Source organism: Lottia gigantea, assembly GCF_000327385.1.
Source record: "Lottia gigantea unplaced genomic scaffold LOTGIsca_21, whole genome shotgun sequence".
Classification (NCBI taxonomy): Eukaryota; Metazoa; Mollusca; class Gastropoda; family Lottiidae; genus Lottia; species Lottia gigantea.
The window spans coordinates 2256900-2274509 of NW_008708458.1; the positions used below are offsets into that span (position 1 = coordinate 2256900).

Consider the following 17610-nt stretch of genomic DNA (forward strand, 5'->3'; position numbering starts at 1 on the left):
TCTTTCTTTGTTAAAAACATTATTATCGCTTTGTAGAGTTCGATATTTAGATCCCTGGGGCTGAGTTGGGTACAAAAATTATTATTTCTTTTGAAAGAAAAATATCTTTTTGAAATTCATTGTTATAAGATTTTCATCGTTTCCGAATTAGCTTTATTTCCAACTTTTGATAAACAATATGATACAAATATTTCAATACGTTCCTTGTAAATTAGCCAAAACTGCCCAATTACAGAGTTATGAAAATAGAAACTGAAGTTCACCGAATTGAGAGCACTACAATAAGAATAAAGATGATTTCATTAATTCTCATGAAAAAGAATTCTGACACATTTTTGTATGAATGATTAATAGTGATGAAGTCATGCTCAGGGGATGGCAAATAGGTTTTTCTATGGATTAAGTGGTGTGTTCTGATTTCAGTGACCTTTGTGAACTACAACTGGTTGCATTTATTTTACACCAAAGATACACCTGCAGCCTTATTTTCTAAAATCCAGATTTTATAAAAAATAATACTAGGATTGGATAGATCAACTTAAGTTGAAATCGATTTAAGTGATTAAACAATTAAACAATTTTAGAGAATAAGGCACCAGAAAATAGAACAAAAGATAAATGTTATAGGTGTACCCAATATACTTCAATGAGCTTTATTTTGAAATATAAACGGTTCATATACTCACATGAGATTTTGGCATGTTGCCGACAAGAGTTTCGGATGTAAAATCGTCGTTTTACATTCGCTCCAACGATTGATTGTTTGTTGGTTTCTGATATATATTAAGCAAGCATCATAATTACGCAATAGCCATTTAGCAGCACAAAAAGTCAAAATGGGTCACTTTATTTAAAAATATTTGACTTGATCATGTAAACCTATAGAAGAAATATGAAATATATCACGCAATGCACAAATCGACTTTATCTATTTTACTTTTGGTGTAAAACAAATGTAATTTGTGTCTTTATTTCTTCTGAAGCTAATCTATCGAACGTAATTCTAGAAAAGTCGTACATCTTACTTATCTGCACGTGATTCAGTTAACACGATTACACCAATAGGATGCACAGTGCATATGAGTTATCGCCCTTGTTCTCGAAAACGCGTTCATTATTTTGCTCAAGAACACTCTAGAAGGCACACTTTTTATTCAATTTTGACGAAACTTGTTTAATTTTATCCAAAGACCCTATTGGAAATAAAAAAATCATGAGTTATTTCACTTGTTCTTGAAAACGTGTTCAATATTTTTAGCTCGTAAACACTCCAGATAGCCGAATTAGGACAAAACTTGGTAATATTGTTCATAATCACCTCAAAAAGGTTGAAAAGAAATGTATGACTGAAGATTTCATACTGGTGACTGTTACTGTACTGCCACATAACCTTATTTAAAATATGGCAAGCTATCTTCCTTTAGTTTGTTCAAACAAGTTGCACAAAATATTATTAAGTAAGTTATGTAGTAAAGTACTGACATGCTAGAAAAACTAGACCAGACAAATCGTGGTGAAACTTTCATTTGATATACTCTTACATCACATCCGGGATCTTCTAAACGTTATTGTAAGCGTTAAATACATCTCTAGAGCTTACTATCCGATCTGATATTCACCCGGGATTTTAATTTATAAACACATACTTACCCTTCAACCTTTACTTACGAGGAACAGGGAAATACCAGACCATCCATTAAGTCACAAATTGAAATTGAAATTTGATTAAAATTCGCTTCAAATATCACAAATAGAAAGCTGATATATCGGGATTTGAAACACTACCATGCTGTATGATTATAATAACTGTCATCATTCTGAAATGATTTACAGACCATTTCTGTTTGCTCCTGACTATTTTCCTCTGGGAAATGAAATGAAATGATTGGAGTTTAACGTCCTATTTTTCTGCACCTGATTGGGCTAAGGAAGACGTGTTTTACCTCCAGGGAAGACGATTGAGAAACACATTGCTTTACAATAGCAAACAAATGCATTCCCTATTCTTTATTTCGAAATCTTAAGTAGAATGCCCCAAAACTGAGTAAAGGTGAGAGTATATTTTTTGTAGCTGAAGCAAAGGATCACACGATCTGAATGAATTTCATCTTAGTTATATCTCAAGGGAAATAACTAGTTATGAAATTTTTCGTGTAGTTGGGGAGTACTTTAATAGGGCAGAAACACTTATCTCGTTCGGTTTACAACACTCTTACAACAGCGGACCACAATTCAGATTTGAACCATGGGACACCCTTGTAAAATGCATTTAATACTAATGTGATATATGACTTTGCCCAAGCACAAAGACAAAATGACGGCTCATTTTTTTTTTACATCTGGTTGGCTTAATGAAGACCAAGGTTGACTTTTATTCTATATCCAGCGTCGAGTGAAGTACACATCCGGTAGTATATTATGGATTATTTTCCCATCCGAACGACTTGACACTTTTGGTACATGACCAGTTACATGTAATTTGACTGCTCTAAGCTGTTCTATTAAACAGTGGACCAGATGTAAACTTGTTAAGGTGTGTCTTGATGGTTTTTTTTAATGAACGTGGTAATCTAATAGACCACCATAGGGAATATCAAGTTAAGCGGTGTACACGGAAGTACAGAGATGTCTTCAATTAAAACAAGTGATAATTATAATGAAGTTAATATATAGTTTATTAACACGATAAAATCACTATTGTTCAATGTTATAATTGATCAAAATAGAATCACTTCCTTTGATCTTTACCGCTCTCTGATTTCAATCAACCATTATCTTCCAGTTTTCATGTTTTTTCTGCTTCGTTGAATTGTCACGATAGAAATCGTGTTCAAATTGTAACAATAGAGTAATTTTAGTCCATTTATTACAAAAATACTTTTCATTTTAATGTCACGATGGAAATATATAGAAATATTGTGTAATAGTTGTGGCATTTTCAACCTCGTATCCCATCCCAAGTGAATTTATTTCAAGCCGTAAGCCGTTGAATGTTCCAGAACCTATTTTCAGTTCGCAACTGTTATCAGTACAACTCCTACGATTAGCACCTGAGTTTTACAAAGGGAAACTTGATTACTGAACATTTTGCCAGTTTTGAAAGAACACCTTAGTCCTTTGGGATGCTCAATCATTAACACATGCTTTCCTCACATATATAAAGAAAAAGTGACCTAACCTTATCAAAAGAAACTTCTCTATAATGCTTCCTGTATCATCATGTAAACATAGCATTTAAAATCAAATTAAGAATATTATCTTTATGTATGCAAAGAGATCGATGTCCGATTTAGAAAGCTATACGTATGGTGGCAAAAGATGAATTTGGTTGATGAAAAACATGAATGCAGAATATCTCCATTGAGTCTCCTTCAGAGGAAAGTGTCACTGTGTAATATGGATGCTAGATTAGCAATATTTCTTTTTTTGTTAACAATACTAATGATATTCTCATGACAAATGAAAGAATTGGGAATCAGGCTTTCAGGTTTTTACCCTTCCAGAAGAGGCTAAAATAAGCCTTCACGATTCTCATGTAGCATCATGTATTCTCATGTATCATCATGTATTCTCATGTATCATCATGTATTCTCATGACACCAGGAGCTAAAAGTCGATTGTGTGAATCTCAAAACTCGAGTTACCAAAATCAATAGGCCATCGCGATTTATTGGTCTGATGGTTGTAGAACATTAAATTACTAATATGATATTTGTACAAACACAGAATAAAATTACATCAGTAATGATAAGGGAAGAAATTTATGTGAAGCCTCACGCAAGAATCATGTGTGGAACAGTTTTCTACAACACTATACCTTGTTACATTAACATTGTTTTTAGAAAACTTTTCAAAAATTATTGGACTAAATCACTTTGTGGTTTAATGTGCAATTAAAACATTATATTCCCTTCAGCATTAAAAAAAATAAATAAAACAATGGTTGCATTGACATTCTCTTGAAAATCAAGCCACTTTATATGGATTTGGAAATGAATGCAATGTTTCCAGTTGCTTTGATGAAGGCAACTCTTCTCTTTTGATGACCAACTTTACCTTGAGCTGCCTGTAGCAAAGGCTCGTTTTTCATCATCAGCGCCCATCCGATGGCATCGTTATAAATGGTCAACACAACTGTCTTCTGAGCACCTCAGAAATACGCATACGAGCATATAAGCATAACTATGAGCTTCTTCACAATGTCAAGCTATCACGAACTTCGTACTTATACCTTGACTGCAATGGTCACCTGGTAATGGTCATAGATGTTTGTAAATGAAGCGACGTGCGTAATAGCTTGACATTGTTGAATGACATGAACTACGAGTAGAGTGGCACAGTACTTTTGTTTAGAACCGCTGACTCAGCATGTCGGTTAGAGGGTTAATTATGCTTAACTTTGTTTGATATCGGAAATTGGCTGCTATTTCAGGAAAGATTTGGCTAATTCTCGCGAATGATGTCGTGCTATGTAAGTCTATTAAGTAGCAGTGGCATGGTGTTTTGTCTACAGTTGGTAAGATTTACACACCCTGGTGCTTCTTTCCTTATCACGCAATCTTTATACGGGAATTGAGGTATTTGCGCAAGAAACTTAGTAACTACTATAATGTGCTATATTGATGCACCGTATTACACAGTGTTATAGTAGCTTATTAGAGACAACAATATTATAACAGCTTTAAAACACAAAGAGCTTAGGCATACGGGCCGAAGGTTTCTTGAGGGGCAGGAAATTTTCCCACGAATTTTTTGTCTTTGTTGTTTTCGGGTTGTTGCCCAATATGTTCGGTCACTGCCCGAAATGAAAATATTTTGCTGGGGGTGGGGCGGGGGGACTGGATAATACGCTGCTAGCCCCTGTCAGTCAACTGTACCTCTTGACTCTATTTTCATTAAACTAAGTGATTTATGTTAACTGGAAAATAAAAGATAAACACTCTATCTACATATTTTATAATATTTAAATTATATAGATATAGAATATAGAATTTTTGCCACTTACCTATTTAAGCGAGTTATTTCGGCAATATAGTAAAAATCATGGTGAGTATCTTGAAAATCTAGACTCTAGTGACTTCGTTGGCAAATAGTTTGATTGATTGATGGCAGGTCAGAAAGTTCCAAAAATTTGTCAAGTTCGTTTAAGTTAACTTAATACGGGGCCGTTGTAACTCAGCGCTAAGCTGAAGATCCAGCCTGCAATAATGACATAGAAAGAACTTACACCCAGTTACTCCCGGTCAGTGATGCAGGTTGGAGGTGCTGATTTGGAGAAAGCATCTTTCGGATGAAACAATAAGCCGGGGTTCCATGTGCTACAGGCTGTGAACGTTAAAAATCCCTTGAGAGTTGAAAATGACTTTATTTCTTTGCACTAAGTTACTATGCCATTCATCATTTGCCCACCTAGGTTCAGAAAGGCAAAATTTAAAACAACATATCATTTCATTCTATTTTATAACTATCCTATCTGGTACGGTGACCTAAACCTGCAATATTTCCTTCGGTTACTAAGTACAGCACAGTGTGACATATAAATTCATAATCACAGACCGTTCCAGTACTTTATTCTGTTAAAAAGCAATAACATCTAAATATAATTTAATAAGAATTAACCTTTACTGTCCTGATTGTGCAAATACTACAAACAAGTCGTAAATTATAAAATATAAGTTAATAGGATCAAATCCAAGTCAAATTATCTGATTATCTTCTCTTTTGATATTCAGTAGTGAGATCAACCGAAAGAGAAATGAGATTATATACCAGGAAGTATTTACATGGAAACTTTGACATGTCATAAACTACATAGACCTATCAGAAACATAGGAAAACAATTAAATGAAATGCACCATATTCACTCTAACGGAGATGTGCAGCGCCATACAGTGAGCGATGGGGAAAAGTTTGTCAGGACAAAGACGTTAAATGACTATTGTCCGATTACCAACTGTCGTTGTATTTGAAACGAGTAGACGCCTAATATTCGCTGACAAGAGATTTCTATGCAGCTATACTCTTTTTTTTGCTGGCATACTAGTAAAAGTTTTGGTAGGCATTGCAAGAACACTTGTTTACACACACTGGCGTAAGACTCGGTGGTAATTAGACAATTTTTATTTTAATTTTATTTCAATATCATGATTTGATAATTACCACTGAGTCTTACGCCAGTGTGTGTAAACATGTGTTCTTATGTTTGAAAGAAAACAGTCATTTTGATGCCTACCAAAACTTTTGACGATTTTGTTGCACCTTACTAGTATGCTATAAAGTGTATAGCTGCATAGAAACCATTTTTGATCAACGTAAAAAGGGGGTCGAGATACGCGTACTTTCCGTCTGTCGTTGATGTAGGATTACATACATCGTATCCCGAATACGAGTTTTGACATGGTCTTCGTTTTGTGGACGTGGAAATGAGACTGGTGATCGAGGGAGAATAAGGTCATGTAAACAAAACACGGAAGGATACGGTTTGGTTTTTCTGTCAGCTTCAATTCTTTACCAAAAATCTTACGAAGTTTTGTATCGCCCATATTAATCAAAACAATTAATCACACATTGCTTTCCTATTGATTTGGTTCGCGAACAAGCGTCTATAACAAGTGATTTTATTTGGTTGGCTGAGATTTCCTTGAAAGATTTCAGGGCTATATTTGATTGGACAAGATTTAGCTATGAATTCGTAAATTCTATCATTTGTGATACCACTTACTAGAGAAAGTTAGGTTTGGACACGATGGTTTACATACGACTTGAATTAATGCACTTTGTCTCACGAGCTGGTACATAAGTGCAGGAAGGTGGTTCGACTTTTCTCGTGTTGTGGTCTCGTCTTTTCGATGTTTGTTTTAGATTCGATCTATTTACCACTAACGGGCTGTTAGCCTTCAGGCAATTCCATTTATCTTTTATAATTTCATAAAATTATCATCAAGTAGCCGACGACATGACAATAATTTTAACAGACTAATCATTGATTACCTTGTCGTGACCTTTACCGGAAGTGCTTTTCTATAATTAACTCCCTTGATTAGTCTCGAACAAGCAAAATTGTACTTTAACGCTTTGAGATGTCGCTTCAGGCAATGTTATACAGCCTGTAACTTTTGAAAAAAATACGTTTCGTGTCAATTCTTCTTGCAAATTAAACTATAACTACCTTTACCTTCCGTAGCTACTGGGTGTCAAGTGTTGTTGCGGGATGGGCATTGGCTCATATAAAAGTTACGTACCCGTGGAAAATACACCTAAAATGTTAATGTTTATTCGTTATTACTCAGTTATAAGTGGGCTGATTCAAGGGATCATCAGCGAAAATGATCCTTCATGGAGGTAGTTGAAACTAATCAAAAAGGCTATTCTGCATCTTACAAAGTCAACCTGAAACCTCTTCAGTTCTACAAGGAGGACTTTGATTCTTTACAACTGCAGCTTTAACAATCCTAAATACCCCGCCCAGAAGGAAGTCTATATTTATTTTTTTAAATTTGTCTATTTTCGAACAGTTACAATATTGTGTCTAAATATTAGCACCAGAATTTTCGTGGTCTAAATTTTTGATTTAAAATCTATAAATTTGTCAAATTTCATTTGAGTATTTCTAGAACGCTGTCTGCCAATTTACACTGAAGTCGAATCTTAGATTACTTTCCGTAAAATGAATTAAAGAACTACTTTACGTCCAATTTACTGCTAATTGTCTGTTGTAAATGCGCTGTAAGCGGAATGATCAATTAGGTCTAGATGTCTGTAAGTAGATGTGAAGGAGAGAAGAATATTAGGGCCTGAAGAGAAATTACCAGATTCATTGACAAGTTGTGATTATAAAGAATTACTAATGCTAATACTAATACTGTACTATAGATAATCTACTACTCTGAGAAAGACGGCATGTCGATGGGTGGGGAGGGGCAGTATGGGTAGAAGAGATACAAGGATTGGATTGGATTGAAATATAGTTCATTATGTTACACTTCTTAGAGACAAATAACATTAATTTATACTAAAGAATAAATTTATTCGTAGAAATATTTTGGTAAATATATATCACAGACATGATTAAGACACCGAAGCAAAGAGCTTTATTATCCTTTCAACAGCCAAAACAATCAATTTAATGATCTAAATCAAAAGGTCAAAAAGTAAAAATAATGGTATTTCCTCGGCATTTCAAATCCATCTCTGGGGATCAAAGACAAATGCTTTCTATTATAAATATGGCACCGTGAACTATAATATGGTATCACAATACAACGAGTGGCGCAGATACGCCAAAACGAAATTCCCGGTGCTAGAGACACAAGGTTAATAGTAGGAATAGACTAGGTACAGTGTCCGATGCAGCGTAAGAAGTTGGATCATATAGATACAGTAAAATATGCGCTTTATAGTCCAGCAAAAGATTTTTTAGGACAATTAAAAGTTTACTCGTTCGATTCAGTCAGGTGATATTCTCCAGCATGAAAAGAGAAAACCACCCCACAGTAAGGATTTATAGGGGCAAGGGGGGTAATGCAATCGATCCTGTAAGAGGTAATTAGAAAATGGTTGAAAACCCCATGAAGTAGAGCTAGCACACCGTGTCATCATTATCTCGTGAATGAGTCTCTTCTACAACACAACAACCAGACACAGTACCTAGTTTATTCTAATCGCTCTTCTGCGGTTACGCAACAAACATCGCTTTAAAGGACAAATACGCTGGCCATTTCTACACTAGGAATAGAATATTTTGCCTTTACATTCCGTTAAATCAACAATTCAAATTCAATTTGGCAAACAAGAGATGTGAGATATTGTATTGTTGCTATCTGGATAATAAATTAATAACAATTAATCGTCAGCATTGTCAACATCATTACTGTGTGTATGATAAATTAATTTGTTATAATCGACCTAATTGAGTAGTACATAATTAAACTGTATTTATTTGAGTAATTGTTATACTGACTTTAGCCATGTCATTTGGTTTAAATCAACACTGCAAGTCATTCAGATAGATCTATACGCTAATATCTGTTGAATACTGTAAATTATACATATCAAAACATTTGATTATTGTACTTTGAACTTAATATAAAAATAAAACATTCAAGTTGAATTAATTTGAGGCTGATAAAAAATGACGCCTACACGCTCCATGTCTCTAAAATACATGAAATGAAATCCAAGCGGTAATGATGTTTCAATTATTTTCCTGTTGCCGTCGCCTTGAGTCGGAAATTTCCGATTGCTTCTCAATCAAGGTTCAATAATGAAGTTTTCTCGTATTTGGCTCCCGTATTATTATGGTGTCAGTCATTCACTGGCGTCTGAAACGAAGCGACAATAAGGAGATTAGCACTGACACTGTAATTAGAAAAACTCCACTGTTCAAGTCATTAGAGGTTTAATTTACTTCCGTTACTTCAAATCAGTTTAATACCTTCAGTTTAAACTGACGGAAAAAGTATGTAAGGTGTCAAAGACCTAACTAGAAACCTACCAATGGAACAACAATTGCACGAACCTTATACAGGACTTTCTACGAAACTGAACGTGTGAGGGACGGAGGTTGTTGCGGGGCAGTGGGGAAAACAGATTTTTCAAGGAAGCTCATCGCCTTTCAATGAAGATCTCAATAGGAAAGAAATTTGAGAGAGCCCGAAGAAACGCCGTTTGTCATCAGGGCCTTTTCTTTTCTAGAATCTTTATGCGAAAAAGCCAACCGGGTTCTAAGACTGATCTATTTGATAATCAAGTCAAGTAATCTATGGGTGGAGTCTGGCTTGGACTGCCACCAGACCGAGCGGAAGCCTACAGCATATCACATACGAAGTATATATTTGACATTGAACTACCAGGGATACTGGGAACATGGCGTGTAGAATCTATCACATCATGATTTCAGAAGTGATGATAAATCAGTTATCAATGAACGACCCACCCATGTATAGTTTGTTCTCTCATCTTTGCCAGTGACACACGACATTAAGAATGAGGATGGGGGGGGGGGGGGGGCCCCACCCCCCCTCTTTTGGCTCAGCCACTGTACATCGCGTCCAGCTCGCCTCTTAAGGCAGTTGAATAGAAATTATAACTCAATTGCTTTTCTTTTAAAGCGATATGATGATGCAATATTGTGGAACACCAGATGGAGATTCTTTGCTTGCGTCCCCTCGACAATAATTATAACAGTCAGACCTATATAGAGATATCAGTATTCCTTTGAGATGTTATTGCGATATTAAAATTGAATTTGTACCTGAAGTGTAAAAGGTGGTTTCAAAAGAAACTGAAATGCTTTATCTCAATATATATATTTGGGTCCATGTCTTCTGCTGAGCTCAAAAATATCATCCGTTCGTCACTTCCTGTGAAAATTCGAGAATCAAACGGTAATTGAGAATGATTCTGAAATAAAAAAAGAAAAATAGAAACCAATATAGAATGATAGTTAGAATACTTACTGTTAATCAGTCCCAATAGACACGGGGATCTGTTTTAGTCTAATTATTGAACTTATTGTATCTAAGTTCCTCTGTTGAAATTTAATTAACCATGTCCCAAGGTAGAAGGTTGAGATATTTTAGAGGTTATGTTGATTAACGCTGATATGAACCTGTGGGAATTGTAATGTATATTAACGGAAGAAAATTCAACTCAATCGAGATTGAAACCATATCATAAATACTGTGATCCCTTAGGTAAAGTGATCAATACAATAATTCAAATGAAATAAATGGAGTTTTACGTCTAGGTTCTCTTCACCTTATGGGCGAATAAAGACGGGCAACACCATGCAGTGTGCAACGAGAAAAATTTTTCCAGGACACTGGAATAGGCCTACAACCTTACGTGCACATCCTGTAGCAGGCGGGGCCTCACTGCATTGCTCCAACCGAACGACTAGAAATGTCCGACCGAAACAATAATCCAAGAGCTGAATACCAGCAGGTGATATTGATTTGAAGGTTTCATTGCTGGCCCTAGTTTCAGAAAACAAAATCAAAACTGACGATCAAAATATTCAGTCGAAGAATTTACTTACACTAACATTTAAACTTAATTTTCATTTTTTCTGAAGGGATTACTATTATATCTCTTGATCAAACAGTACATGTAGATATTGCATGTTGCGCATATTGTTGCAAGCAAAATACTATAACAATGTGGACATCTGGTAAAAGGGCCTTTCTCTTCTGAAACCTTTACATTGTGGTGGCGATGATATTATAAGGTAATCTGATTTTCGGGAATGTAGCAAATGAACATGCTGTTACATGTTCCCTTTCTAAAGGTACTTCATAGCACCATCTTTTCTCTAAACTAAGAATGTGTTGATTCAATAGCGAATTAACCCCGGTGTAAGAATTGCCTCTCAGATGTAAACGTTTTTAATGTAATTTTTTCAGTGAATTGAAGGCTACAGCTTTAAATACAAAAAGACTAATTGGAGATATGGAATCGATAACGAAGCATAATGATATAGAATGAAATAAAACTAGTAGATAGAGCGACTTGATGAAATTAAGGTTTGCTATTCAACTATAGAATTATCTGATCGTGAATTGAGAGTTTGATAGAATATTATCTCTTCCTACTTCATTATTGATATAATTTACAATTTAATATACAGGGAGATAACTCAATATCAAGAACAGTAACTCAATATAAAGGGCAATAACTAGTAATCAAAGACCGATAACTCAGTAATAGAAATAGAAATTGTATCAATGCTAATAATAAGCAGTGATCAATTGGTAGAGTATTCAATCAGGAGCGATAATTTGATAATAATTATATTTACCATATGAAAGATTGGTAATATTGGGAATATTTCTAAGAGTGAATTTGAAGATGGCAAATCAAATAGAATATGGACCTGTTCTAAAATATTTTAATTTCATTTGAAAGAGCATTTGGAATGTTAAAATATTAAAAAATTTCTTAGTATTATCAAAAGGTACTTCAAATTTATTAAATAATTACAGACTTTCTGTATTCTGATTTTTGAATTTTAATATCATAGATACTTCACATTTCATGTTTAATTTTTGTTGCGTCAGATTATTCAGGTCGAGGTCAAATCAGCATTTTTAACTCACAATTTGCCATGATAAATTTGTTCTGAAATTCTTTCACATTCAGTTTGCAAGTCTTAAACTTTTACAGTATCTTATTTTATAAAGTAAACCTCGTACAAAGAACAACGATAAGTAATATTCACGATGGTGCTTGGAAATAGCGACTATCTTCCGATTCCAACTATCTAAGGATTCTTATCGTGGGGATAATTGATCTGTATTTCAAGGACAAACAATGTAACAATAAACATACACCGGAAATAGATTTAATACACACCAAACGTTGTTTAAAATGAACCAACAGTATCGAATGGGTTCTACTTCCGGTTCATAAAATGTACTTCCTAGTGTAGTGTCTAGATTTCTAGTGGTTTTATATCATAGATTAATTATAATTGACAAAATCATGATAAAACTTGCAGATGTTTCAGAAAGAATTTTATGATATAATTTACCTGCCGGAAGTACAAATGTGCACACCTTGATTTATAGAGTTACAGAGATTCTATCAAGAAGTTGTTAGTGGCTATTACTGCTTATTACGATAAAAAAAAGTGCATTTCCGCCCTCAGCTACTACAAGACAACATAAAAAGGCCAGCATAAAAGGCTAACATAAAAGGCTGATAATAATCCCAACAGCTAACAAAAGCTAACAATTATATTGATCTAAGCACCTAACAAAGGGTAACACTTTTTCTGATAATAAAATAAAATGTATACCCACTACAAAACGTACAAGCTTCTTAAGCTAGTACCAGCCTACTATAAGTACTACCAGACCTACTATAGCTACTACCAGGTCCACTATAGCTACTACCAGGTCCACTATAGCTACTACCAGGTCTACTATCGCTACTACCAGGTCTACTGTAGCTACTACCAGGTCTACTATCGCTACTACCAGGTCTACTTTAGCTACTACTAGACCTAATATAGCTACTACCAGGCCTACTATCGCTATTGCCAGACCTACCATAGCTATTACCAGACCTACTATCGCTACTACCAGGTCTACTATAGCTACTACCAGGCCTACTATAGCTACTACCAGACCTACTATAGCTACTACCAGGCCTACTATAGCTACTACCAGGTCTACTTTAGGTACTACAAGGTCTACTTTAGGCACTACCAGGCTTACTATAGGTACTACCAGGTCTACTTTAGATACTACCAGACCTACTATAGCTACTACCAGGCCTACTAAAGCTACTACCAGACCTACTATGGCTACTACCAGACCTACTATAACTCCTACCAGACCTACTATAGCTACTACCAGACCTACTATAACTCCTACCAGACCTACTATAGCTACTACCAGATCTACTATACCAAATACCAGACCTACTATAGCTACTACCAGGTCCACTATAGCAACTACCAGACCTACTTTAGCTACTACCAGACCTATTTTAGCTACTACCAGACCTACTATAGCTACCAACAGACCTACTATAGCTACTACCAGACCTACTATTGTTACTACCAGATCTACTCTAGCTTCTACCAGATCTACTATAGCTACCATCAGACCTACTATAGCTACTACCAAACCTACTATAGCTACTACCATACCTACTACAGCTACTACCAGACCTACTATAGTCACTACCAAACCTACTATAGTCACTACCAAACCTACTATAGCTACTACCAGACCTACTACAGCTACTACCAGACCTACTATATATACTGCCAGCCCTACTATAGCTACTATAAGGTCAACTATAGCTACTACCAGATCTACTATAGCTACTACCAGACCTACTATAGTCACTACCAAACCGACTATAGTCACTACCAAACCTACTATAGCCACTACCAGACCTACTACAGCTACTACCAGACCTACTATATATACTGCCAGCCCTACTATAGCTACTACAAGGTCAACTATAGCTACTACCATACCTACTATAGCTACTACCAGACCTACTATAGCAACTACCAGACCTACTACAGCTACTACCAGACCTACTATAAATACTCCCAGATCTACAATAGCTACTACTGGGTTGAATGACTAGGGTGGTAAGGTTTGTATAGTCTTATTTTGGCGAAACATTGGTAAAAACTAATGAACTTTTCACATGATGAAGTATATCAATCATAAGTGAGTAAGTATTTCATAAAGAAAAGTGGTATCAGGTGTCTAGACCTAAACAGTCATGGTGTCAAAGAGATGGCGAAAATAAAGATATAATTGTTTGCTCTATTTCCATTATCTTAATCCGATGAAAGACAACACATGTAAATTTGAAAATAAACGCCAATATGTACCATAATATATAACCTTTGACCTGTTTGATTAGCCTGAGTCTAGATAAGATAACATCATAATAATGATAACATCGTAGTGATCAATGAAACACATTATTCAAAAGGGGTGTGTGAAACTTTGATTTGGAAAGTTGGGTAACATTTGAGACGGCAACAAGTGCCCAATAACGCACTTTTAGATATGGGGATTTGTGAATAGAAGTTATGCTTAAAGTTTCTAGGAATATCCCTTCTCTCGATTACTTGATATAGAAAGCATTACTGGTGTATATGATAATTATCAACAGTTGGAGACTGTGGTGCTGAATTGATTTGACAAAATGTTGTGTGGTTCTCGATTTGTATGTGAATTTAATATCCATGAGCTACAGACTGGACAACTGGTTTGTAGTCGTGATTACCAAGTAATCAAAGGCATCTCGTGGTACCTGTGTGTTCGAAAGAGTGTGAACAAAAATAACACCGGGGCTTTAGAAGATGTTATTCGGAATAATGACGAGCTTTTGGGGCTGCCATTGACCAAACCAAGAAAAGAAAGCCCTGTAGAACCACCAAGAAAGGTTTCAAGGATTCGATCAAAACGACGAGTACACTTTGTGGATGAATCTACCGACTCTGATAATCAAAACCACCACAGCAGAAATCCAGAGAGAACAAATCCAAGAAATGACTATCATTTCAACAGCAGATCGAATACGACAAGAGATGAGAATCCGAACAGCAGTTCCGAATCAGCTGATAACTCTCGTGATGATCGAGACTCAATTTCTGATTTTGAAAACCAATATCCGACAAATGTAGACCGACGTAATATGCAGTTGAAGTATGTCGAAAGTCAAACCAGTTCTGATTCACAACAGGACTCTGAAATTAGTCCCCATTCTTTAAGAGGTTCTCGCTTGCGGACGGAAGACAGGCAAAACGGTCGTGAAAGCAGTTCGGAAACGGAATCCGATGATCCTCGATACAGACCAAGAAATTTACAATCGTCAAGAGGAGGCATTTCGAAGGGTAGAAGTCGATCATCGAGAAACCGTCGGCGAATAGCAAGAGGAAATAACTCGACGGATGAGAAAAAGCAAACTTGTCTGGATTTTTATTTGAAAATGGAAGAAAACCGTAATGGGAGACTGAAACACTGTACAGCAAACTTTACCTTGGACATAGTCAATAAAAACCGTGGAATGAGAAAGGTCCGGAAATACAAATACCAGACGTTCTTTCCAGATGACGTCAGTGGTTGGGCGAAAGTCATCACGTGGAATGACTTGACTAATCGAGACAACTGCTTTGTTGATAAAAATGGTTATTTTCAAATACAGGCTGCAGTGATTGTAATGAACACCAAATTGCTTATTGAAAATATTAAACCTGAAAAACTTGAAACTATTGTTTAATAAGCTGTATATTGTTTGTGCATTCCAGTTTTACATAGCATGCGTTAGTCTGTAAGTTTGTTTGGACAAGAATTCCACTGTGTTGAGTTAAGCCAACATACAAAATGATGTTAAAATACCATCTGTTATAAAACCTTTGTAGAAAGACAATGGTATTTATTTTGGTAATATGTTCTACATTCTCTGATGTGATTGCATGGGTAACTTTATTATTTCTGTGAGATGTTTTATATTTCGTACAAAGCACTCGGTAAACTTGTGTTTTGGTGTTTATCTCGTGTCATATTGTATTTATATAAACTATAAAACACAATAAAAACAATATTCTCACTGTTAAAATAATGTAGACCGATGTAGAAATATCACTTTTAAAATAGCAATGCTCTATACGTTAATTGTAGAGTGATGTAGAAATACCACTGTTAAAATAGTGTTCAATAAATCAATTGTAGAGAGATATAGAAATACCACTGTTAAAATAATACTCAATTCATCAATTTTAGAGCAATATAGAAATACCACTGTTAAAATAGTTCTCAATACATCAATTGTAGAGCAATATAGAAATACCACTGTTAAAATAGTGTTCAATACATCAATAATAGAGCAGTATAGAAATACCACTGTTAAAATATTGCTCAATACATCAATTATAGAGCAGTATAGAAATACCACTGTTAAAATATTGCTCAATACATCAATTATAGAGCAATATAGAAATACCACCGTTAAAATAGTGTTCAATATATCAATTATCAAGTATAGAAATACCACTGTTAAAATAATACTCAATAGATCAATTTTAGAGTGACATAGATATATCACAGTTAAAACAGTTGATGTCAATACATCAATTATTGCAGAGTGATATAGAAATATTACTATTAAAATTGTGCTCAATACATCAAACTGTAGAGTAATATAGAAATATTAAAATCTTATATAAAATGACCGATATACTATGTTAATTATCAATTGTAATTTACCCTTTATAAACATATTATTATCATGTTTATTAATTAACTCCTATTAGAATTTTTCTATTTTCCTCCTTGTGACATTAATGTAAGAATTTCACTAAAGAATCCACTAAATGATAAACTATGGTGGAAGTTTGTTAATGCAGCTTTCATTGGGTTGTAGCATTGTATAGCAATTCAATGAATTTCATTCGGGAGTCCAACTTGATAGATACATAAATCAAAAACTTCTAGAGTGAGTAAGTGAAACTATAGAATTTTGAAATATGATTTTCATTTTGATTAATATCGAGAGATTACTCAAACTCTATTTCAATAATTAATATGATTTATAAACAGGATATATAATCCCCCATAACAATACCTCTAAATCGATAGATCATTCTGATCGCTTTCATCCTAATCGATATGTTTATTGTTATCAGGTGATTGAATAATCATTGATTATTAAGAATCGATAAAATATAATCAAAATTTATTGAAAAGAGAGGAAATTTGAGAGTGTTTAGTTTAAAATGAAATTGCAAAACGTGGTATATCTAGGTTTCATATCTAAAGTAATGATTATTCCACGACAGACTTTTTATTGTAGAAGTTTTCTTGGGCATGATATTCGAGGTATTCGGCCATTACACTCTCGACTTCTCGCCCACGAGAAAGAGAGAAAAAGTGCAAGACAGACATCAAAGGTGCGAGGCAAAATGCGAGAAAAACGGGTGGCTAACAAGCCCCTCCCAACCCCGTAGGGGTGCCACTGTAACGCTACTAAAGAACTCTAGGGTAGAAGTTTCGAATTCCATGGCCAAGAGCCTTGACAGTTATCCGAAGAACATAAAAGCTGTTATCATAAATCAACAGTTTATACAATCAATAA

At 34.9% G+C, this 17610-nt stretch overlaps 2 protein-coding genes across 2 annotated transcripts; both read left to right on the forward strand.

Annotated features, from left to right (window-relative positions):
- Positions 1 to 10902: 10902 nt before the first annotated feature.
- LOTGIDRAFT_159706 (hypothetical protein) lies at positions 10903 to 14106 on the forward strand (the record flags this gene model as incomplete). Its single annotated transcript, XM_009054195.1, has 2 exons — positions 10903 to 10944; positions 12829 to 14106. 2 exons carry the CDS (start codon positions 10903 to 10905, stop codon positions 14104 to 14106), a joined length of 1320 nt encoding a protein of 439 aa, XP_009052443.1.
- Positions 14107 to 14679: 573 nt separating this feature from the next.
- Positions 14680 to 15756, forward strand: LOTGIDRAFT_159707 (hypothetical protein; the record flags this gene model as incomplete). Its single annotated transcript, XM_009054196.1, has 1 exon — positions 14680 to 15756. The coding sequence occupies one exon, from the start codon at positions 14680 to 14682 to the stop codon at positions 15754 to 15756; it is 1077 nt and encodes a 358-aa protein (XP_009052444.1).
- Positions 15757 to 17610: the final 1854 nt, after the last annotated feature.